Genomic DNA, 25,734 nt, shown 5'->3' with positions numbered 1-25,734 from the left:
GTAGAGTTTATAATACCTATATAATTATTGGGGTGTCTGAGCCTGGGTGGCTCAGTTGGTTAAGCGTCTGACTTTGGCTCAGGTTATGATCTCGCAGTTCGTGAGTTCGAGCCCCACTGCGGGTTCTGTACCGACAGCTTGGAGCCTGGAGCCTGCTTTGGATTCTGTTCCTCTCTCTCTCCGCCCCTCCCCTGCTGACACTTGGTTTCTCTCTCTGTTTCAAAAATATAATAACTATGTAATAATTGATTGGCCTATATTTTGTTTCTCAAGAAACGATCACAACTTTAATAGCATGGGTGTATTATATTCAAGACTTCTATGTCTTCTAGTGAAGTGGGAGTATAGCAAAATCAAGTGGGGAGTCCTTGAATATTGGAGGAAACAGAAGACAGCAGTTTACACTGCAAGTCAACTGCAATGTAGTTGCAGTACTACTACCTAACCTAAGTAAAAAGAGTCCTTCCATGTTTCAACCTGGCTTACTAGGATTCTACACTGGAGCTGGGAGCCAAGGCCCACGTAGTAGCAGAGCGTTATTTAACCTTGCTTTGTTCTCTAGGTCTTTATTTCCCTCAAGAAGTTCAGGAGGTGGTGTCTCATTGAAGGTAGATTATGGTCCTTTGCACCTCATAATCCAACCATATGTTTCTCTAGAAATATAGGGCACCCTACTTTGACATGACATTTATGTAGAAACATACAATGAAATACTATACAATCATCAAAATTATATGTAAGATATTTAATGACATGGGGGAAATAATACAGATATATTCAAAATAAAAACTGGATTATTAAACTATAAGGAAAGACTATGACATTTTAAGACTTTATAATTATATATACATAGAAGGAAAATATATAGTGGAATAACTTGGCGATTAAGATTATGTTTATAGTAAAAAGAGAGTAATACAATGTTAAATGAAAAAAGGTAGATGCAATATTGTATAATTAAGTAATTGAATAAAGTGTGATTTTGACTTTGTTGAAGGTGGATGTAGAAGAAACTAGAAGGGAATGCACAAGAACGTTGGCAGTGGTTTCCTCTGAATGTTGCAGTTATGGGTGATAGAGTATGGTGAAGAGTGCTGTTTTCTTTATACGTCACTCTTTTTAATGTGCATGTGCTTATTTATGATATAAACCCATCTTAAAAGTCTTCAACTCTTAAAAAATGATGCTTCAGGACAAATAATCTGCTAAACATTTCAAGAATTTGCCTAACTCCAATAGAAGGAAGAGATGAATCTGAAGGGCCACCATCTGTAAAAAGAATGAGATATGTACTGCATCCTCCAGAAGGTGGAACAGTGATTAGCAGGCAATAGATTCGGAAGAACAGATATCAATTCAATGTAAACAAGAGTTTTCCAATAATTAGAACTGTCTCAAATGGAATATCCTTAAGATGTGGAGTGTTAGAAGCGGTCAAGCAGAGGCTAAAGGACTTTTGGCCCTGGGAGTAGGAGAAGGTGAGAGAGAAAGATGAGAGGACAGTGGGCCTAGATGGCCTCTAGAGTTCTTTTCACTGCTAACATTTTATCAAAGTATTAGTCATTCACTCATTTATACAGCCTCTAAGATGGTCCCCAATGATCCCTGCCTACTGGTGTCCATACCCTTGGGTAATTCCCTCTTACACTGAATGAGCTGATCTATGTAACCAATAGGTTACTGTAGAAAAGATGGAGTATGACTTCAGAGGCTAGATCATAAAAGATATCATGGCTTCTTCTTTTCTCTCTCCTGAATTGTTGACTGTAGAGTAAGCCAGCTGCAAGCAGTCTAGAGAGGAGAGGACTCCTGCCAACAACCAGCAAAAGCTGTCTAGCTATTTGAGTGATTTACTATAGAAGCAGATCTTCCAGCCCCAGTCAAGCCTTCAGATGACTGCATCCCCTGCCAACATCTTGACTCAACTTCCTGAGTCAAGAGACCCTAAGTTAGAATGACCCAGCTAAGCCATGCCTGAATTCCTTACCCAAAAAGCCACTAAATTTTGTAGTAATTTGTTATGTAGCATTAGATAATGGTACAACACATTTTTGCCTGATTTGTTCCACAACAGATTTGAGGTAATACTCTTTGATTCTGTCATTAAAAGCTGAGCTATTGCTAATAAGCTATTAGCTAATAAGTATTCTTGCCTCTTAAGGAGGCAAAATTCACAGTTATTACAGATGCACAACAGCAGCCTATTCATTTAATAGTACAGTTGAGCTCAACACAGTTTGATGTCTTAACATGTTCTGTAAGGACAACAGCTTGGTTTTAAAGTGATTCATCTTAAGTTTTCTCTGCTAGAAAAAAGTAATGTGCTCTTTGTTTTCCTACAGACTTGCTGTCTGTAAATAGCTGTAGCTATAATTGTGTCATTTACATTTCTTAGCTTCCACCCATCAATGTGCTCTGAAGAGAGGTATGCTACAAATTTCAATAGAGCATTTTTAAAAGGCTGTTTTCAGCATTTTAGCACCTGACAGATTTTTATCTATAAAAACAGGCCAAAGGCAAAGACAAAACCCCTATAAATTGTTTTTGTGAATAGACGACTAAATCATCTCTTTGAGATTAAAAAAAAAACAACCCCTATTTTTCAACACCTAAAAGTTATGAGATATTCTGGGTAAGCCTGATTATCAGAGAACACCACAAATAGGCTTGGATGTTGTACATTGTCTGTGACAGAGTCAAACAGATCTGTGGGATTGTGAGGGTTCTTTGATGGAGGGGTAACTAATCCCGCATATCCAAGTGTGTAGACTCCTGTAAGTACACGCACAACATAAATATGCTTTCTCCCATTGCTGTCTGGTCTGGAGTACTTATCATTAGCAGAATAACTGGCATCAATAGCAAAATAAGTTCCCTTTCCATAGGCTGCAGCTGTAAAGAGAAACACAAAAGCCTTTCTAAGAACATAAAATTATCACAGTATGTAGAACCAAGCCCAAACCTGACACAAAAATTTTTCAATGTAGTTCTTGCCCACCAAAACCACTTTTCATCATTTCTAAAATTTACTCCATCTATCCTCAGAAGGTTGCCATCCTCCTTTCTGGTGACACACAATGAGCCTTATCCTGACAATGACAATATGGCTGCCATATATGGTTCTACACTGCTTGGGTGTTAATAATCAACGCTAGAACTATCATTCACCTCATTCTGGTTGGCCAGATTACTCACTTCCTTACCATTCTTCCCAGCATAACTGCGATTGAAGCCGTGCTGATTGACATATGGCACTGAGTCTGCAGCTGTCCCATGATATAGGACTCTCTCATTATCTGTATGGCCATTCTTGATGTCCATATGCTTTTTCTTTATCTGGTAGCTCTTCCAGAGCCATATATTCTGTATCCTCTCTATCTGCAAATGACAAAAAAGCAAAACGCTTTGAAAATGACTTTAGAGCTCAGTATATTGTGTTTGTTGTGGGTTTTTAAAAAAGCAATTTGGAGGAGAAGCAGGAGGACTGGAGGAAGGAAATGAGAAGGAAAAGAAAAATAAAATGCAAATAAACAGCAAATTCAGAGAATAGGTAGCTTTCCACCTTTAGAAAAAGGCTAGGTTAAGAGTACCTATACTTTGTAATAGTGCTGATTATTATCTACTTTATATAACAGAACTTATAACTTACATAAAAATGTTTACCTGGAATTCCTGGAGATTTACTAACATTCAAATTTCTACTCAAACATTTGTCAAGTAATGATTTCCTTAACGCCCTCTGATCTCTAAACCCATTCCATTGGCTTCTTCCAGTAACAGTTTTCTTGTATTGCTCTGATTATGGTCACAAATGACCTCGTAACTGCCTAATCTAATGACTATTTCTTTCTAGACCTTCAATAACATTTCAAACCATAAATCATCCCCTCCTTGAAATTTTGTCTTTCTTGAAAATTTTTTAAAAATATCATTCCCTACAGTTCTATTTCCTTCTAGAAAATGAACTTATTAACATACATTCAGTAATCATCTATTGAACATCTACTATGGATCAAGCACTGTGTTGGATCTCTGCCCTCAGTCTAGTGGGGGAGAAACACAAGAAAAAAAAATCACTACCTCCCAGAGTGATAAGGGATGGGTTAGGAGAATACACATGGAGTATGAAAGCATAAGAAAAGGATCCAGATAATCTAGGTCTAGGGAGAGAGGAGGAAATCTGAAAGAATGATGTTCTAGAAACAAAAGAAGAGAGTTCAAGAAGGATCGAGTGCACCCCCATGTTCACTTCAGCATTATTCACAACAGTCAAGATATGGGATCAACCTAAGTGTCCATTGATAGATGAATGGATAATGAAGATGTGATATATATATATTTTTTTTTCCATAATAGCATTCCATTATATATATAATTCCATTATATATATGTATATAATTCTATTATATATATAATTCCATTATGTATGTATATTCTATATATAGGAATATACTATATATATATTCATACTATAGGAATATAGGATTCCTATATTCATACTATAGGAATTCATACTATAGGAATTCATACTATAGGAATAGGAATACTATTCAGCCATTAAAAAGCATGAAATCTTGCCATAGACCATGAGGGCATTATGCTAGGTGAAATAAGTCAGACAGAGAAAGACAAATACCATATGGTTTCACTTACATGTGGAATCTAAAACAAACAAAACCCACAAAAAACAAACCAAAGCTCACAGATACAGAAAATAGATTGATGGTTGTCAGAGGCAGGGGCTGGGGGGGTAGACAACATGAGTGAAGAGGGCCAAAATTTACAAATTTCTAGTTATAAAAGAAGTAAGTATGGGGATGAAATGCTCAGAATGGTGTCTATGTTAATAATACTGAATTGCATATTTGAAAGTTGCTAAGAGAGTAGATCTGAAAAGTCCTCATCACAAGAAAAAAAAATTTTCATAACTATGTATAATGATGGATGGTAACTAGACTTATTGTAGTAATCATTTTGCAATATATACAAATATCAAATCATGTTATATACTTGAAACTAATATATTTCAGTTATTCCTCAATTTCAGTAAATAATTAAAAACAAATACATAAATAAGAAGAATGGAGTGGTAACCTGTAGCAGATGTTGAGGAGGAGCCAAGTAATAAAAGCAGGAGGGAAAGTTTTTTTTGAGACAGATGAAGACCTCAAGGAGAGTGTTGAAATTTTGCAATGGAGAATGCGTGAGGGAGTTGACTGGAGGAAGCAATAAAAATTTCAGGCACCCGGACAGTGCTGCAGAGGTTGGGGACCATGAATTAATAATGATTTTATCCAGGGGCAGCAGGAGAGAAAGTAGGCTATGGAATTAATCCAAAGTTGAGGTGTTTCAAAATGGATATGATAGAAGGATAAGAGCCAAGAAAGTTGGAGATATTGGGTAAACACAATTGAATGAGGTTCTTGTACTCTCAACATCTTTTAACATCAATGAAGCATCTCTTCCTTTAAATTCTCTCCTTTCTGCAAGAGTCTCCCTCTTTTGATTCTCTTTCTTTCTCAGGAATTAAGTTCATTTAGTAGGTACTGTGTCCTACAATATGCTAGCTACCGTGCGATGTACTAGGAACGCAACTCCTACCTTAAGAAGCCCACTGTGTAATGGAGCAGTCAGGCATGTGAAAGCTTATGAAAGCACAATTTCTTAAGTGCTATAATATGGTTAAGTACACTGTTGTATGGAAGTAGCAGCTAGATTTTTAAATGACTAGGATGGAAATATCAATTTCCATACCCTGCTCTGACATACATGGTATGATAATGACCTAATAAATTCCTGTACTGGCTAAAATTTTTATGCAGCATAGTGGATGTTGTGAGAATCTGAACATCCATTCCACTTCATTGCCATTGTACAGCAACTCCTGGTTGGGTGGAGATGGCCTCACTTACAGCTCCCAGGTGCAGCCTAATTGGGTTTAACCAATCTGGATAATCTCATGATGAGATCACACAATGATGGCATCTGATAGCCCAGGTATAAGCCAGTCAGCACATAGCACTCTCCCAACACAGACTAGCTGTAGTGGTACATTCAACACAAAGCCAGTGGCTGTATCCCCTCCATGGTATGTGAATGGAGGACATAGAGACCCCCTGATTGCCACCAGCAGCCATCCCACAATTATGAAGGGAGTCCAGCCTTCGGATGAAGGTGACAAAGCCAGAGAAACTGGATCCAAGACATCACTGAGTCACTGGATTCAACTGTTCCAAAGACCATCCTACTTCTGGACTTTCCATTAATTTCAAATACATTTCTTCTTGTTCAATCAGTTTGAGTGAGTTTGTTTGTAAATTGTTAAGTGAAAGGATCCAAACATATATATGTCGCTTTTGGGAATCTTCTTCATTACTGCTAAGGAAGGAACCATGAGATTTGAAGTCTAGGAGCTTGAGTGAGTCAAATTAAAATAAATCTAGTAAGGCATAAAGGAAGGAAGAGTGTTATTTTAAAAAGATATCTTTGATGTTAGTTCTTCAATATTTGAAGGAAGTAATTTTTTAGGCACAATATTACCTTCTCTATTTTGTAGGAAAGACAAGTCTCAGAGAACTTGTCCTTTACGGTGTCGTATTCTGACTGTCCGGGTTGTAGTTCGATCACACAGGACAGCTGCTGATTCATGTCAGTCCAGTGTTCAGGAATATTATCTGGAAAGTTAACATTTGGTGAAAACACAATATCCATTTCCAGGGACCATTGAAAATCAGGGCACTTCCTATGCTCTTTTTTCTCATTCATCTAATCCTGGTCTTTGAGAAAAAACAAAACAAAACAAAACAAAAAGCTATACATTTCATCGTTGCTTCTTTTATCATCCTCAATTTGTCAAACACAGATGAAATGAATGGTTCTGATGCTAACATGACATATATTAATGCCTAGCTAAAATATTTAGGTAAACTTAGGTTCACTATAGCTTGAAATTATAATTTTCCTAGACAGCGCTGCACAATTAATTCCATAAGAAACTGATTATAAACATGAAACCCGATTTATTGATGTCTTCATATTTATCAGTTTATTTAGCGTGGTCCTTTATTATTTTTCTTTTGAAACATGTACCTTGCCAAAGTTATTTAAAACACATTGTTTTGTACCCTATCTTCTACACGAAATAGAGAAAGCACTATATAAAGAAAACAGTGGAAATTCTAAGTGAAAGCTTTCATATAAGATGATGATGCTCAAAATTTTCCTTTGCTTTCCAATGGCTTCCGGAACCTTCTAACACATTGAGGCTACACACCAAGTTGCTGAGATGGCTTGATGAATAGAAATATGGACAGACTGTAGTAGAGAATAAAATGCCAGAAAATGGCACAATACCACAGATAAAGGCCAAAGGATTTCTCCTTACAAACAAAGCCAGAATTTGCTCATTGTTAGTGAAAGATATAATAATCCAGGAACTCTCTTCCTGTTTAGCGAGTCTATCCAGGGAATGAAGTTCTGATGACAAAAGGAAACATCAAACCCTAATCTAGAAGCTCTTTTCAAATTCTGCTTTAAATACTTAAGCAACAGAGTGTGTTGTTTCTGCAAATTAAATTCTTTCCTTTCTCCCACTGTCCACTCCCTCCAGATCTTTTGGCCTCATCATGTCTAGTCCTAGGTCTTAGAGTCCTCTTGGACCTGCTACATTCTTTTCTCTGAATACAGCAAGCAAGCCTGGGAAGTAAAGTTTTTCTTTGGGCTCTCTCTTCTTTCATGTCATGAGTTTGCAGAGCAGAAAATACCAGTGCTTGGAATCAGAAGACCTGATCAGCCTCAACCTGTGACCAGCCATAAGACATGGAACAAGTAATACCACTTCTGAGTGAATTTTCATGCTCTCTTTTGCAAAATGGAACTGATACAATCTGCTCTATCACCTCATGGGATTGTTTCAAATTTAAAACATAATGAAAGGTGTGAAAGCACTTTTAGGGAATACCAAGTCCTTTATTAACATGGTTATTATTCTCAAAAAAACAATTAATCTTGATCTTTCCTACATCCCAGAGGTATATTAAAGAGGGAGTAAAGCTTATGGAGAGCTACAGCTTAAGTCACACACTTAAACCACACCAAACCGTGCTACCTTACTCTGTGGACAAAAGATGACTGTGGTTGGACAATTTAGAGATGAGAAAACCTAGTCCCAGGAAGGCTGAATATTCACACATCCATTGTTACATGGAAGGCCTCCATCCAAAGGAACAGAATTGTGTTCTATTGACTTGCAGCCCAGTGCTTCATGGGAAATAACACGATGGCTCTTTTTCTTTAAGTGTTTACCATGCACCAGTCACTTTCCCAAGAGCTTTTCCTATAAATCTCTTTTAAAAGATAAATGTCAGGGGCGCCTGGGTGGCGCAGTCGGTTAGGCATCCGACTTCAGCCAGGTCACGATCTCGCGGTCCGTGAGTTCGAGCCCCGCGTCGGGCTCTGGGCTGACGGCTCAGAGCCTGGAGCCTGTTTCGATTCTGTGTCTCCCTCTCTCTCTGCCCCTCCCCCGTTCATGCTCTGTCTCTCTCTGTCCCAAAAATAAATAAAAAAACGTTGCAAAAAAAAAAAAATTAAAAAAAAAAAAGATAAATGTCACTCTACTTTCCCATTCCTGATGTTTGGGATAAATGCCCCCCTGCACCTCTCCTTGTGCACCCTGCCTCAGTTTCCTCTCCACAGGTGGAGGTGGAATTATACACCAAGAATCCTGGCTCTGCTTTCAGCCTTTACTCTCTCCACCTTCACAGCCTCCATGGATAATCCAGTCCACACTCAATGGCTTCAACTCCCACCTACTTACACGACTCTCAAGTCCATGTCTCTAGTGTCTGATATTCAGCTGGTGCTCAGTAAAAGCTCTCTGAATCAATCAAAGCTTTAATGTGCATTGGAAAAGCAATTGTGGACCATCGGCTCAAATGCAACTCAAAGTTGTCCTCTGTAAATTCTTTTTTAAAGAAGTCCACATGATAAATTCTTACTAAAATTCAAGTTTGTGTGTCTGCCAACAAACTTCCTTTTATCTGACATTTTATCTGCATTATTACTTTCATCTAACAACGAAGATTATGTAAGGCAGTTTTGTTGTTTGTTTTTGCTCCAAGTGCCATAGGGTCACTGGTCTACTCATTTTAGTTAGCTTTTATTTGCTTGTCTCTTTAACTTTCGTGTCTATTTTGTAAATTTCATAAGTCAATTTAAATTCTCGGTGTAAGCAGGGAATGGATGAACCAGTTTCTCTTAATTTTTTACTTTACTGATAATGACTTATTGCTCTTGTATTTAAATACAAATTTTCCTCTACAAAGACCAAAGTGGGGGGCATGTTAATTTATAAATCCCTAGATACTCTAGTAGGTATTATAATTTTTAACTATCCAGCAGCCTTTTCCCCTTCTTCTGATAAAAGCATCCTGAATTTCCTTTGGTGAACAACCCTTCCCCATTGCTTCGGAGAGTGATCCCTTTCAGTTCAAGTATAGAGCATATAGACTCTGTATTGCTAATTAGTGTAATGCCAGTTCCCTCGCTGCAATAATTACCTAAGCTGATTCAATCAGAATTTCAGCTATATGTGAACACCTCTGTTCCCAGGCATCATGTTCCTGATGATAAGTATATATTGCCACAGGATATACTCTTTCCTGTTGGACCTGACCATATAGGGATATGAGCCTGAAGCTGCTAGCAGCCATTTTTCACCATGTGAAACCTAAGCCTAAAGACAACACAGCTGACAAGAGAGTGAGAGATGAATAAAGTCAGGGTCTAGATTATATAATATGAGCACCTGGATCAAACTGGACCTGAAGCCAGGTATGAGTCAACTTTATAGTCATGTGAGCCAATTAATTCCATTTTTTTTGCATAAGCCAGTTTAAATAGGATTTTCTATTATTTGCTATTACAAGAGTATTAACAGATCCAACTATTATTTTCATTTCTGTTTAGTGCATTCGTGTGTGTGTGTGTGTGTGTGTGTAACTCTTACATATGCTGTATGTGGAGGCACATTGAGAAGAACAGTTGTCAGAAAATAGGTGTAGGGGTGCCTGGGCGGCTCAGTCGGTTAAGTGTCCGACTTTGGCTCAAGTCACGATCTCACCGTTTCCAGTTCCCAAGTTGGAGCCCCGCATTGGGATCTGTGCTGACAGCTCAGAGCCTGGAGCCTGTTTCAGATTCTGTGTCTCCCTCTCTGTCTCTGCCCCTCCCCCACTAGTGCTCTGTCTCTCTCTCAAAAATAAATAAACATTTAAAAATTAAAAAAAAAAGAAAATAGGTGTAGAGAGCACTGAAATTCCTACTGGTAGTGTCAGACAACAATTTCCAGTTTAGGGAGGCTCCTGATGACAGGTACATTTCATCACTAGTGAAACTCACAGTGCTCTATGAGTGAGTGCTCCAAATAAACAAAAACAGTGATCGCAAGAGGAGGCTGTTTTTCTAGGCAGTACAGAAGCCACAAAATGGGGGACAGAGGGGCAGGTCAACACAGATGCTTAAGCATAATGCATACACACACACCTTACAGAGAAGCAGCTGGGAATCTGCCTGCTCATGAAGTAGCACAACCAAATGACCCTGACCACTCTCTTCTTGCATCTGCTTCTATTCCCAGGCTAACTTGTCTGGTGGTAGATAATCAATAAACCAGTATTGGTCCACTTGTTCACAGCTACGAGGGACACTGAGAGTAACACTAATCAATAAGTATATAATGAGACAACTAGCTAGGATTTTCAAAGCCTATCCTCCTCTTCCTGCTTTCTCACTTCTATCCTCTTCCTGTTCCTTTGCTATTCCTGTTTCCCCAGGAGTAATTTTGCCCCGCAGAAGAATAATCAGCTGACAGGAGGCTGCATTCCATAGTTCGTGCACTTTTCCCACATATTATAGGAGGCTGTCTGTAAAATCCTAAAACTGATAAAACACTGAGCATTAATATCTAAACATTTGCTAAGTGATATGAGAGAGAACCACGTGATCTTTTTAAAGAAGAACATCTTACATGCAGTCTCGAAGAATGTGGACTGAAAGACGGGTGATGCAGAATTTTCTCTCTTTTTCATGTTGTCATAGAATACATTTAGCAGTTCAGACAGAAAGATGACAACTTTAACTTTTTTTAATGATGGCGTGGAATGTTTCCAGGCGAAGTCTACAATAGCACTGATCATGTCATCAGCAACTATGACTGGGTTTTTTCTGGCGTTGCCTGAAAAAGAAAAAAAATTTAGATGACAAAAAGAAGCTTTAGCTGGTGTTAGTCAAGTGATAATATTTGGCAGATGCAGTTTTTGGTGCCAAGAAAGAACACAGCCCCTAACAGCCAGAACAGATCTGGTGCTCATAGCTGGGTGTTGGCGTTCTCTGGCTGAACTCAAACAACTTCATAGAACAGCATCAAATGTAACCACTCTGTGGCTGTGATGAGTCAAGTCAAAAACCACCACTGAATAATCATGTCTGACCACAGATAAAAACATGAACACCAGCCAAATCACAAAAATGGCCAAACACTCTCCATCTTGACTAATATGAGCAAGTGCTGCCTCATTTATAATCATGGCTTCAGCCACACTTTCTCCTGTTCCAGGTAAGATACCCAGTCATAGAACTATGTCTGCTTCCTTCAAGTATCCAATCCAGAGCAAAAGCCCACTTACCCTAGACTGCCAGAAAGTCACCCAACACAAGCTCACATCCCTCAATGATTCCTTAACAACCCCTTGGTGAGATGCTGTGTGGTTCTTTACAGTGCGTGCTCCTGGTGGTCTCTGACTAAAGGGCTTTGGAAGCACAGAGAAAGGAACAGGTGATTTGGGTGCAGAAGATCTGGGTTTATGCCCTGGTTCTCCACTGATTAGCTGTGTGATCTTGTGGAAGTCATTTGATCCCTCTTACATTAGTTTGCTACGGATGCCATAACAAATTGCCATGACTGGTGGCTTAAGCAACAGAAATGTATTTTCTCACAATTCTGGAGGCTAGAAGTCTGATACCAAGGTGCTGGAAAGATTGGTTTCTTCTGAAGCTTCTCTCTCAGGCTTGTAGATGGTGGTCTTCTCCCTAGGTCTTCACGTGGTCTTCCCTCTGTACCTATGGGTGCTCTAATCTCCTAACAAGGACACGAGTCGTATTGGATGAGGGAGAACCCTGATGACCTCACTTTAACTTAATTACCTCTTGCAAGACCCTATCTCCAAATACAGTCAGATTCTGAGGTACAGAGGTTAGGGCTTCAACATATGAATTTGGCCAGGGGAACATAACTCAGCCCACAACACCTCCAAACTTCAGTTTGCTCATCTGTAAAATTGGGATGATAATAGAAGGTAATAGCTAAGAGACATAAGGACGTGGCAGCTAAGAATATAGTAATAAAGGGCAAAATGGTAACAAAACCCACATAACATAAAAAAAAATGTAATGGTTGCAATGTAAAGACCAGATTTCCTGGATTTGAACCTAGTTACACTGCTCACTAGCTATATGACCTTGTGCTTTAATACTTTAAGTTCTTATCTGCAAGATGGGAAAACTAGGAGTCAGGGGTGGGTCCAGGTTTTGTAGGATTTGAAACTTATACATCTTGGAAAACAAAACAAAATAAAAATATAAAATTATGCATATAAGTGAATATTTAGACTAAAAAAAAAGAAATCACAACACAGTATAAATTTTAAAATGTTGAAAATCATATTCTCAAGTCAACTTTCCTTAACTATATTCCGAAAATGCTTGCAGCCTCTCCAATGCCCAGTGCCAGGAAAAGTCTGAGGAGTCAAAGTGGGAAGAAACGGTGATCCTAACCCACAGTGGTTAAAATGCCTTACTTCTGAAGCTTTACTAAATCATATAACCATGTGATGGCTTCATTAGGGCCCTCTCAGTCCATTTTAAAAAGCCTGTGTAGGGGCACCTGGGTGGCTGGGTCAGTTAAGCTTCCGACTTCAGCTCAGGTCATGATCTCACGCTCCATGAGTCCAATCCCCACGTCAGGCTCTGTGCTGACAGCTCAGAGCCTGGAGCCTGCCTAGGATTCTGTGTCTCCCTTGCTCTCTGCCTCTCTCTCTCTCTCTCTCTCTCTCTCTCTCTCTCTCTCTCTCAAAAATAAATAAATGTTAAAAATTTTTTAAATAAATAAATAACCTGTGTAATTGGGCACGAATGAATCATGGGGTGGGTCATTAGCATCACCTTCAACTGAGAAGAAATTACTGTATGCTATGATAGAGATGGGGGAGGAAAGTGTTCCTCAAAACTGTGAGCAGGACAGACCTGAGCTTGTTGCTTAAAGGATGGCGACTGCATCCTATTCACTGATTTTATCCCTAGGAATTTGCAGTGGGCCTGGGAAAGAGCATTGCAATCTAGTGAATGTGCCAATGAGGAGCCAGTGAGAGATGCTGCTGTAAACCCAATGGGGGAGGTATTAAGGCTTTGGAAATAAACAGGAAGGCTGAAACAGAACAACCGCTGGAAGATTTAGTAGAATGTGCTGACTGTGTGGTCTGGGGGCACAAAGAAGCAGGGTACAGAACAGCTGGGGGCATCATGGCACCCCTGCAGGAGGAAACCAGGAAATGATGCAACTCAAGAAAAGTGGCTGTTGGGGCGCCTGGGTGGCGCAGTCGGTTAAGTGTCCGACTTCAGCCAGGTCACGATCTCGCGGTCCGGGAGTTCGAGCCCCGCGTCGGGCTCTGGGCTGATGGCTCGGAGCCTGGAGCCTGTTTCCGATTCTGTGTCTCCCTCTCTCTCTGCCCCTCCCCCGTTCATGCTCTGTCTCTCTCTGTCCCAAAAATAAATAAACGTTGGAAAAAAAAAATTTAAGAAAAGTGGCTGTTTGCAAGGGATGATGATGATGTTGAATCTGGATTCTGATATAAAGTTTCCGGTAACAGAAATCTCCCAGAGGAGATCTGGGAGAAGGAGAAACGCTGATCTGAGAGTCAGTGCAGAAAAGGCAACTGATATAATAAGAACAAATAAATCCCCCAAAGGAAAAAAAAAATGAACAATAAGAAAACCATGAAGTTAAGGACCAAACATGGAAAGATACTTAGGGAACATACAATTAAGGACAAAGATGTATGAGAGAGGCATAGGCCCCATAGATGGCCCTCAGGGTCTGAAAGTTTGCCTACTCTGGTTTAATATCACTATCACTGCCTGGACTCAGCATGGAGTTCATGAACAGTGAGCCTAAGTCTAAAGGAATCTGGATTATTCAGAATCTGTGAGTGAGGAGAGGCTGCAAACCTGTGCCGATGGCTGGAAAGGAAACAGAAGTGTACTTCCTCTGCTCACACTCTTCCAGAACAGTGGAAACCGTTTTTCTGACATCATTTTCCCCAAGAACATGAATTATTATCTTGCACATTAAGTATCCACCTTGTGTAATTATAAAATCTCTGTGAGGCTGTACAGCTGGAACAAAAGAAAGAAGGAAACACATAGCACATTACTTACAGGAAGCAACACGATGACCACTGAGAAATGAAAACAGCTGAACTCAGAAAAGCCGTGACGATTCCTGACCAAGTCCAGCCTCCCTCCATCTAGCTAGTTTCCCTCACTGGGACTGTGACAGGCTCATTTTCTTTACAATCAGGATTCTTCCCCCCCCCCCTTATTATTATTATTTTTTAATTTATTTTTAGTCTTAAATTTACATCCAAGTTAGTTAACATATAGTGCAATAATGATTTCCCATAGATTCCAGTGATTCATCCCCTGTGTATAACACCCAGTGCTCATCCCAACAAGTGTCTTCCTTAATGCCCCTTACCCATTTAGCCCATCCCCCCACCCACAACCCCTCCAGCAACCCTCAGTTTGTTCTCTGTATTTAAGAGTCTTTTATGTTTTGTCCCCAGCCCTGTTTTATATTATTTTTGCTTCTCTTCCCTTATGTTCATCTGTTTAGTATCTCAAATTCCTCATATGTGTGAAGTCATATGAAACTTGTCTTTTTCTGACTAATTTCACTTAGCATAATAACCTCCAGTTCCATCCACATTGTTGCAAATGGCAATATTTCTTTTTTTTTTCTGATTGCTGAGTAATACTCCATTATATATATATGTATATATACACACACACACCACATCACCACATCTTCTTTATCCATTCATCCGTTGATGGACATTTGGGCTCTTTCCATACTTTAGCTATTGTTGATAGCACTGCTATAAATATTGGAGTGCATGTGTCCCTTCAAAACAGCACACCTGTCTCCTTTGGATAAATACCTAGTAGTGCAATTGCTGGGTCGTAGGGTAGTTCTAGTTTTAATTTCTTGAGAAACCTCCATACTGGTTTCCAGAGTGGCTGTACCAGTTTGTATTCCCACCAGCAGCGCAAAAGAGTTCCCCTTTCTCTGCATTCTCGCCAACATCTGTTGTTGCCTGAGTTGTTAACTTTAGCCATTCTGATTGATGTGCAGGATTCTTTTACTCAACAACTATATTGTTGATATTTGGGGTGCTTTTCAAAAGCACTGTACCTGCATTAATCCACTCAGTCCTCAAAACAAGGCTATCAGGTGGGTACTGTTTTCTCCATTTCACAGGTTAAACAGAGGCTCAGAGAAGTAAGGTCCATAGCAAAGGTTGCCTGGGATTTGAACCTAAGCAGTCAGTGTCCAGAGCTCTTAACCCCCAAGCTGCTGTCCAGAAGAGCAATTTATGTGCTCATTTAGCTAGATTAATTTTTCTAGGAGACAAAAGCAATGTATTCATTGGTGTGGAGGTGTGAATGGATGAAAACTCCTCCCTCTCTCTCCACCCTGAGGGCTCTTGAACACATGGAAATCACCAGAGCTTGTTTTAAGGCACTGAGTAAGTACCTGAGGAAGGTGGGCCTCTGGCAAATACAGGAGGAGGAGAGTGGGCCCACCCCGCCCTGCCCAGGCACTCGCTGCTGCCCCTCGGGTGTCCCAATGGCTGTCCCATCCCAGGCAGCCTCGGTTTCCAGCTTGTTCGATACCCTGCTTCATTCTCTGCTTCTGCCTTCCAAGGTACAGCTAGCTTTTCCAACCCACAAATTCCTGCTAACATCCTCATGTTAGTGGTCAGTATTCCCTTCCTCTGACCCCTCTCCAGGAATACATTCATTCCAGAGAAAACGTCTTAATCAGAGGAGAGCTATCAAGATAGAACTTTGAGGCACAAAAGCAAGTCAGTTGTGGGACTGTTTGTCAAACACGAGATCTTGTGACTTTTTAAAATCACGCTCGTAGCTGATAGTCTCCTTGGCAAGACATGAGTCCTGACTTTGAAGGATAAATAGTTTAGCATCACTCTTACAGGTTCCCCACTGTGGTATAATAAAAAAACAAATATTTGATCTTTGTTCATGGTTCTTGGCACAGAGTTCCTCGAACACTTTGGAATCTCCTGAGTAATAAGTCTTTTGTAAGCAAATGAGAGGACTCTTGAGGGTTGTGAGGCTAGATAGCTTCAGAATGGGGGCTGGTCTTCAGAAAGACCAAGCCATGGTCAGAGTCCCACCCTCTGACCTTTGCAGACCTCCATCAAAAACACAATGATTTAATTAATTGTGACCACATAACGAAACCTCCATAAAAATTGCTAAAAAAACAGGATTGGGGAATTTCCGGGTTGGTAAACACATCTGGGTACCGGGAGGGTGGTGCATCTGGAGAGGGCAGGGAAGCTCTGCGTCCCTTCCCATATACTTTCCCCTTTGCATCTCTTCCATTTGGCTGTTCCTGAGTTGTATCCTTTATAATAAACTGGTAAATGTAAAATAAAACAAAATAGTGTTTTCTTGAGTTCTATGAGTCATTCTAGGTTTCTGCCAGACCTGAGAAGGGGGTTTTGTGAATGCGTGAATTTATATAGAGGATGAGTGAGAAGTACAGGTAGCCCCTAGGACTGGCGACTTGTGTCTGAAGGGGGGAAGTCTTGCGGGACTGAGCCCTTTACCCTGAGGGATCCAATGCTAACTCTACAGGTACATAGTGTTAGAATTGGAGAATTGGTTGGGGTCAGAAAACACCTCAGACCCACCCAGGCTCCACATTTCTTCACAGCAAGTAGATGTGGCGCTATAGGAAGTAGAACAGGGTTGGGAAAACTGAAAGATAATTTATACAGCACTTACAGTTTACGTAACTTTTCACACTCATTGTCCTGATCCTCACAACCACGTGTGAGCCAGCCATTACCATACCCCTCCTTAGTAGAGTCATCTTACAGATGAGAGAAACAAAGCTCTGACAGATTAGATGGCATGCCCAGGAGCCCTCAGTAAACAGTTGAGCCCGGACCATTGGGACCCAGTTCTTTTTAATAGTCAGGAAGAGACAGGTGAGATGGTAGGAGAAAGGACATCTTCCACACGGCCACAGTTACACCACCTGTATCTGCTCTCCCAGGGAATCGACCTTTTTCCAAAGCACTCAACACTCCTCCCGTAGGTCCTATTAGAGTACTCAGCCCTCTAATTTGCAGTAGATTGTAGCCAAAAGTAACATGTGACCATACCTTGTACAGCACATTCACTTTCCACAGCTGGTCCGGCACCTTCCAAAACTGCTTTTGACACCCCTAAATAAGACATGTTAGTGGTAAAAAGCATTAGTTAAAATCCAATACAAGACGGTAGCTTTTGTACCTTAGACTTTTATTCAGCCAGCCCCTTGGGGCATAATTCATGGATACCCCCCACAGAAAAACCCACCTTTTCAATAGCAACCTTCATTCAGTAGCTGATCAATAAACAATCTGAGCTGCAGCATGATGGTGCTGCCCAACAGCCGACAGTCTCCTGTGTCTGCAGCTTTACAGGCTCCATTTGTACAGGGATAGTTCTGCGGTTATGTGAAATTGTTTGCATTCTACCCTTACTATCTGATAAAATTGAAAAATATAAAAATGAACGTTCTGATGCTAATGGGAAGCATGGATCTCAAAACTAAAATAAAACTGAGCATTTTGCATAAGCTTTTTGGTTTTAATTTTTTGTTTTGTTTAGCTTTGTTTTTCACAGGTAGGCAGCTGCCTTCAGGCCAGTGAATCTTCCAGTCAAGGTTGTGGCTTCACCGCTTTGGTCACCACTAATGACAGCCGAGTTGAATGGCTGAAAACACAGACTATGCATTTTGACAGACTGTTAGAGTTGCCTCCACCACTTACCGGCTAATATGTGACTAGTCACTTTCTCACCTGTTATACAGAGGCTAGCACAGTACTTCCCTCACAGGGTTATTTGAACATGAAAAGAGGCAATGCATACAAAATGCTTAGCGTGGAATCTGGTACACAGAAAGCATTGAATAATTATCAGTTATTTTATCATTTTAACAATCTATCTTCTATCCTCTATCTATCTACTGTGTCTCTTTGATTCTGTGTGTGCATTATGAATTGTCTCTTTTTTAAAAATTCCTTTTTTCTTAGTATGTGTGGGTCTCTGACTTTGCAATAATGGAGGTGTTCTTCAAATGTCAGATGATCCTCACCAGTCCATTCATGTTTAAGAGTGAGTTTGGGAGGACCATGTAAACGACGCTTGCTGACTAGTAGGCTTTAGTGTAAGGTAAGCAGGAAGTAAATACTAGGCTTTAAGGCAGCCGGTTTCTCCCCAGAGGGCTCCGCCGATCTCATGTCTTGGAGGGCAGAAGCCGGTGTGCTGTTCTGGGAGCCCCACAAAGACAGGGGCTGGGCACTCACGGTTCAGTACAGAAACTTTCACTTGAATACTATCCAGCTCCCCCTTTCATCTCACCTGTGCTTCCTGCTCTAAGTCCAGAATCTCTCTGGTTCTGTTTCTCCAGAGAATAAACCTCCCATCTCTGGCCAAGGAAGAGCAAGGGAAGTTACTGGTGCATCGGATGGATGGAGGATAGAATGAAGGATGTGAGTGCTACTCATACAGAATTGCACCAATTCTTTTTTTTTTTAATTTTTTTTTTTTACATTTATTTATTTTTGAGAGACAGAGAGAGACAGAGTACAAGTGGGGGAGGGACAGAGAGAGAAGGAGACACAGAATCGGAAGCAGGCTCCAGGTTCTGAGCTGTTAGCACCGAGCCCGATGCGGGGCTCAAACCCACAAACTGTGAGATCGTGACCTGAGCTGAAGTCAGGCGTCCAACTGACTGAGCCACCCAGGCACCCCAGAATTGCATCAATTCTGTTTTCATCTCTTTACTTGTCCTCTGCCTTCCCAGGTACCTGTTGCCTCCAACTCTTGTGTCTCTAGGGTCTACCATTCTCTCCTGCTGATGCTAAGCTTTCACCACTCTGCTTCTCATATTCTAAAAGTACATTGTTGTCTCTTGTTCATTATTGGTCTCCCTCTGACTCTCCCTTTCCTTGTGGGTTTATGCCCTTTTATTTCCTTTACTGATGCTTTTTTTAAAGTTTATTTATTTATTTTGAGAGAGAGAGAGAGAGAAGAGAAAGAGAATGTCCCAAGCAGGCTCCTCACTGTCAGCATAGAGCCAACATGGGGTCCAGTCCCACGAACTGTGAGATCATGACCTGAACCAAAATCAAGAGTTGGACGTTCAACCTACTGAGCCACCCAGGCGCCCCTCCTTTACTGTTGCTTCAATAGAATTTTCCAAGGTAGCAGGAACAAATGCATATGTTCAATTTACCATGTTTCACATAACTGAATGTTCTTTATGTCTGCATTTTGAATGACCAATACATTGGATGGATATTCTACATATTCACTTCCACATAGTAAGTTCCATAATATTTTGCGGTTTCGAAAATGTTTAAACTTCTATTTCTATTTATGTATTATCTTACCCTTTTAATCTCAAATTTAATGCTTTGTATTAAAAATATATTAACATAAGCTTATATGTATGTAAGTTATAAACGAATAGACGTGGAGAGGGCATGCTCAGAGGTGTTACATCAATGGAGGTGGTCAGATATTCCAGGAAAAATCAAGAAAAGGCTGAGTTTCATTTCTGGATCAGTGTGACATAGAGAAGGGAAGAGTTACAAGAGGTGAGATATGAGTGCCCACTGAGTTACATAAAAAGAGAAATAAAAGGGGCACCTGGGTGGCTCAGTCGGTTAAGCATCTGACTTTGGCTCAGGTCATGATCTCACAGTTCGTGAGTTCAAGCCCCGCATTGGGCTCTGTGCTGACAGCTCAGAGCCTGAAGCCTGTTTCAGATTCTGTGTCTCCCTCTCTCACTATACCCTCACCCCCTGCTTGCACTCTGTCTCTCTCTGTCTCAGAAATAAACATTAAAAAAAATTAAAAATAAATAAAACTTTCTTAAAAAGGGAAAAAAAAAATAGAACTTAAACTTACTAAATTAGAAGTGTGGCATTTTGATAGGGCTAAAGTGGGGACGAGAGCTAACAGAGACTAAATCTGACATGTCAGTTACACCTCACCTTTACATGGTTACACCCTGTCTAATCCTCCTGTGGGAAATCAACATCTGACAGGCAGAGAAACTGAGGCTCAGAGAGGTTAAATGATATTTCCAAGGCCACACAATGGTGAGAGGCATAGTAGGGATTCAAACCCAGGTCTTTCTAATTCCAGGGCTTACCTATGTTCTGCTATATGCTCCATCTACTGAGGCAACATTAGCCACAATTTCCCTCCCAGACGCGAGTCATCTTAATAGTTACAGTCAACTACATTGCTTAAATAAAATACCTGATTTCAGATTAAATGTCCTTGTTGTTGAGTTTACAATCACATCTGCCTTTTCTTTGGTAATATCTCCAGTAGCAATCTGGAAAGTAACTGCACCAATTTTCATTTCATATGCTGTGAACCCAGGGTTGGAGACAGTCTTGACGATTCCTGAAAAGCAAGCAAGCAAATGAAAGAGTGGCTGGAGAAAGAACAAAAAGAATGGGGCCTTATTCTCTTCCCAGTCCTCTTTCTTTCTCCTGTATAAACCCAAACAGTAACATGCCTCCCAGCCTGTTAAGCTGCTGGGTTTTTTGTTTGTTTGTTTGTTTGTTTGTTTTGAGGAAATTAGAAAATAATGTTTGGTAGCAGTAGGAGTATCATTTTCTGAGTTAAATAGGATGAGGCAGAAACATCTGATTGGTCCATCTGCCAGTCTGCAAAAGTTGCTGTAACATTATAAGAAAGGCAAGAGGAAGGATAGAGGGCAAAATGCTCCCTCGTGTCATCCCTACACCTCTTGGGGACTTTTTTTCAGCTTTTTTGAAGTATGATTGACAAATAAAAATTGTAGGTATTTAATGTGTACAATGTGACGTTTTGACATTCACATACATTGTGAGATGATTATCCAACTGAGCTGGTAACGTACCCATCGCCTCACACTTTGTGTGTGTGGGTGAGTGTGTGCACATGCATGCGGGAGAGGTGAGAACACCTGAGATCTACTCTCTTAGTAAACTTCAAAAATATGAAACATTAGGGGCGCCTGGGTGGTCCTGTTAAGTGGCCAACTCTTGGTTTTGGCTCAGGTCATGATCTCACCGTTCTTGAGTCCAAGCCCTACCTCAGGCTCCATGCTGTCAGCACAGAGCCTGCTTGGGATTCTCTCTCTCTCCCTGTCTGCCCCTCCCTCACTTGCTCTCTGTTTCTCAAAATAAATAAACTTAAAAAAAAATCGATTTAAAAGAGTATGAAACATTATTACTAACCTTAGTCCCATGCTACATATTCGGTCTCAAGAATTTATTCATCTCGTGACTGAAAGTGTGTACCTCCAATGATTCTTTTATTGCCATTTTATAGAAATGGAAATGGTCTCAGTGACTAGGTCATTTGTCTCATGTTCAACAACAGCTCACTATCTCCAAACATGAGCTTTTCCTGTTGCCTCACATCTCCCTGGGGTAGCCATATCGAGGCTGCTTGGAGGAAATTACCTTGACTGTGTTGGCACATCACCGTCCACTCTACACTCTGAGGCTTTACAACTTAGCTGTGCCATTTATACTCATCCCTTAAGCTCTTCAGGTCTCCCCTTCAATATGACACAGTGGCAACAGAACCACCTGCCCAGGCAGCCATTGTGTAGATTAAATAATATATATGAAGGGGCACCAGGTGGCTGAGTTGGCTAAGCCTTTGACTCCTGATTTCAGCTCAGGTCATGATCTCACGGTTTATGAGATCAAGCCCCACATCTGGCTCTGTGCTGACAGCGCAGAACCTGCTTGGGATTCTCAATCTCTCTCTCTCTCTCTCTCTGCCCCTCTCCCCACTCCTCTCTCTCTCAAAATAAATAAATAAACATAAGAAAACTTAAAAAAAATATATGAAAGCAATCAGTGAAGTTTAGGGTGTCGTACGTATTTTAGTTATGTATGCGTGTGTGTGGTTCTTCAAAGGCCTTTACTGGATGAGTCCTTCAGAGTGGGAGGACACAGGCCCAGGAGGTCCTGCTCCCAGCTACCCACACCTCAGTGGAATGAACTCTAGGCAAGGCAGGCTCCAGCACATTCACTTCTCCAGGGGCACGGCCTCTTATCACATACATGTGCGCCAACAGCACGTGGAGGCAAGAGCAGTGCTTCAGGCCAGCACATCCAGGGCATCCCCCTCAGCGTACTATGCCCGCAGCAGCCCCAGGTAGGCCTCCCACTTGGTGTGGGGGTTTTGCCGCGGGTGAAGCAGCACACAGGGATGATCAAGGAAGCCACGGAGTGGTCTCCGGTCCCACCCCTGGCCTCTGTCTTGTTCCTCCATCTTCAATTATCTTTAATTATCATACCTTAGAAACCCTGGCCTCATTACCAGGGATTTGGTTCGTATCCTTATGGTACATGCTGGATAGCTGGTTTGTGCAAGCATCCCCTGAATGGCCCTGTTAATCACTATCTTGAAAATGTAGACATCCTGTCCTCCCTCTACATTCCCATCAGGCAGAATGTGCAGAAGAGCATGTTGTTCAGTGTTCAAGGCCAGGGGCTGGTTGTGGGGGGTTGGCCAACCCTGAATGTCCTCTTATAATGAAGAGTGTCCAAGTGTCAGGCCTTGATCTCCTTGGAAATGCTGGCCACACAAGGAGGGGAAGGGCCACTGATAGTTGCTAGGGTGAGTTGCTGTGATACGAAAACTTGCTGCATATAGATCCCAGCAGCAGAGCCTTTATCCCGTCAGCCACTCCCGGACTCCCTGTACATAAGTTTCCCCAGTAAAGCTATGTCTCAGTTGGTGTCTCTTTTCTTTGGCCTCACCGGACCAACACCCACCCTAGGCTTAGAGTTTGCTGGGGTGCAGTAGCACAGGGTCTGTGTGATTTATTCTTTGTGTGCTCAGACAACAGAACATGCTCTAACACATGCTCTAATACCCTCTCCATCACTGATTTGTTGCTCATGTGAATTAGCTTTGCCTCCTTCTGTTGGCCTTAAGCTACCACTGAAGAGCTACGAAGCAGAGGGAAGTAATTTCCTCAGCAGAACAACTTTGCCAGACCTTGACCATCTCCAGCCATGAGAATCCTGTCCTTGTCAGGATTTCCTCTTGACCATTTAGTGAATTCATCTAAAAATGCCTGGAAATAGAAATATAGTTACCGACTACAACAATATCCTGTAAAAATATCAATCCAATTCTTTGGAGCATTGATCACCAAACATCATTTAGGAACAATAGTTCTCCCTAGATTTCCACTTACCCAGAGACTTTTTAATTAAAGGATTACAGTTCAACCTAGGAATTTTCGCAGTATATATCAGTGCTGATTTAGTTTATTTCAAGGAAAGCCCACAATTCTATCTCAGATACCTGAGAATAACTAAGAACTTAGAAAAGAACACTATATTTGATATCTTTTTAAAGTACTCATGTTAGTAGTTTATAGCAATAGCCCTTAAAGTCAGGTAACGAAAAGATAATAATAACTACTTCTGCAACCAGTTTTGATGCTTGCTATATGCTAGACACCATGCAGAACATTTCAAATACATCTTCTCTTAATTCCCGCATCAACTCAAAAAGGCATTATTGTCATATTCACTCTACACATGATAAAACTGAGACTCAGAGAGGTTGCCTCACTCAACCTTTAAATGGCACAATTGAAATGCAAACCTAGCGGTAACTTTCTTCTTTGTACTTTCATATTGTTTGCATTTTTGCTATAACTAAGCACAATTTATATAAAATCAATATAACTTTTTCAAGAGTGAAAAACAGATTTCAGTACTCAGAGTGGGCCAATCAGCTAAAGAGTGCATCTCAAGGAATGTCACCTTACAAGGTCAGGTGTCAGGGGTTAAGTACTTACTAACTGTGCTTTGACTGCTTCTCTACTACTGAATACTCTACTGATGTTTCTAGCTTAAGACCCTCATAGATTTGGATAGACTGGCTATATTCTAGCCCGAAAACAACACCACCAACAACACCCTAAATTCTTGAGGTTTCTCTCAGTTGGTCTTTTCCCTATAAATAAAGCCATGACTTAGCTTTCATTCAGTCAGTGTTAAAATGCCTTGGCCAATTTTATGCCAATAGCTTTCTGCTTTTTCCTAAGAATTTATTAAGTACAAATTATCTTGCCTCTTGCTAAACTATCTGGGAAAGATTATATGAGTTCTCAGTGTTATAAGTCTTACGACAACTCCCTATCAGTAACCAACACTTATGGACAGGGAAGTGAAAACATTATTATTTATAGATCTACAAAGACATCTGACTGCACTTAGGTTCACTTGCCCGAATGACCAGAAGAGATACGTAACCGTACCTGATGGATTTCGTTATCACCTGGATGTATCAGAAAGTGAACTTCTTGTAAGGTTTTCAGCCATGCACTGCTACTAAATTTGAACACTTCTGAAAGGATTAGTTCAGCAAAAGTAGCTTTGGGAAAACTCAAATTTCCTGTTCCAATCATGGGAAATGTGATTGATGAAAAAGATAACTCTTCCATAGTTGTCAAACATTTCTTGATTATATTTGCCATGATCTGAAATGTACAAAATACATTTCTGTAAGTTAGGGCGTAAGCTGGTGAGAAATAGAGAGAGCTACAGCTCCAAAAACTCTGACTAGGGCTTCTCTGCTATTCTTGGCTTTGTTCGGGTCTAGGGTGTCAGAAAGGGAACCTAAGAGGGAAGAGGACATTCCAGGGAGATTCTAACTCATGCAGGAAGAAGGTTCCAATAGTATGGGAATGGTCACATAAAGAATGGTGTCTTGTTGCAATTAAAAGCGATGTTTATGAAGAGTTTCTAACAACACGGGGAAATGTTTAAGTAAAAAAAAGCAGGACTAAAAAAATGTTTGGAAGGAGTCTCAACTAAGAAATAAGTATGAATAAAATTGATTCAAAGGGATTGCAATAAAATGGTCACCAAAGTTATCTCTAGATGGCTGGATTATAATTTTTATTTTTGTCTTTGTACTTCCTGTATTTTGTCCAATGTACATGTATTACTTTTATATTCTAAAAAAAAGAAAGTGGAAGTTAAACTGGGAATAGAGGTGAGAAGTCATCAAAAGAGGGCAATGACCCTTCATCCTTTACCACAGCTCTAGCTGCATCGCTGTCATACTGAAGGATCATTACACTAATTTTCAGATATCATTCTCGGAGAACCCCAAGGTTTGTTACTACTTTCAAGGTCAGTTATACTGTAATAACTGGTAGCTGTGATGGACTGTTCATGGAATGTAATAAAGATTTCAGTAAATTGACAAGGCTCAGTCAATACCAGGGTTTCTCAACCTGGGCCAGCAAAGTCTGTGTTATGAAGGCTCATGTAT

At 40.6% G+C, this 25,734-nt stretch overlaps 1 protein-coding gene across 1 annotated transcript; it reads right to left on the bottom strand.

Annotated features, from left to right (window-relative positions):
* Positions 1–730: 730 nt before the first annotated feature.
* PARP15 (poly(ADP-ribose) polymerase family member 15) lies at positions 731–24,678 on the bottom strand. The gene is given in 9 exon segments (XM_045037021.1): positions 731–2,892; positions 3,204–3,378; positions 6,541–6,674; positions 11,024–11,230; positions 14,278–14,445; positions 17,529–17,591; positions 20,683–20,832; positions 23,437–23,530; positions 23,533–24,678. Coding segments are annotated over 9 exon segments (1,335 nt in total). The 5' UTR covers positions 23,587–24,678; the 3' UTR covers positions 731–2,602.
* Between the last annotated feature and the right edge of the window lie 1,056 nt (positions 24,679–25,734).

The sequence above is a fragment of the Felis catus genome, chromosome C2 (assembly GCF_018350175.1).
Source record: "Felis catus isolate Fca126 chromosome C2, F.catus_Fca126_mat1.0, whole genome shotgun sequence".
NCBI classification, from domain to species: Eukaryota; Metazoa; Chordata; class Mammalia; order Carnivora; family Felidae; genus Felis; species Felis catus.
The sequence above is the reverse complement of the archived record's forward strand: the minus strand, read 5'-3'. Positions and strand labels throughout refer to the sequence as shown.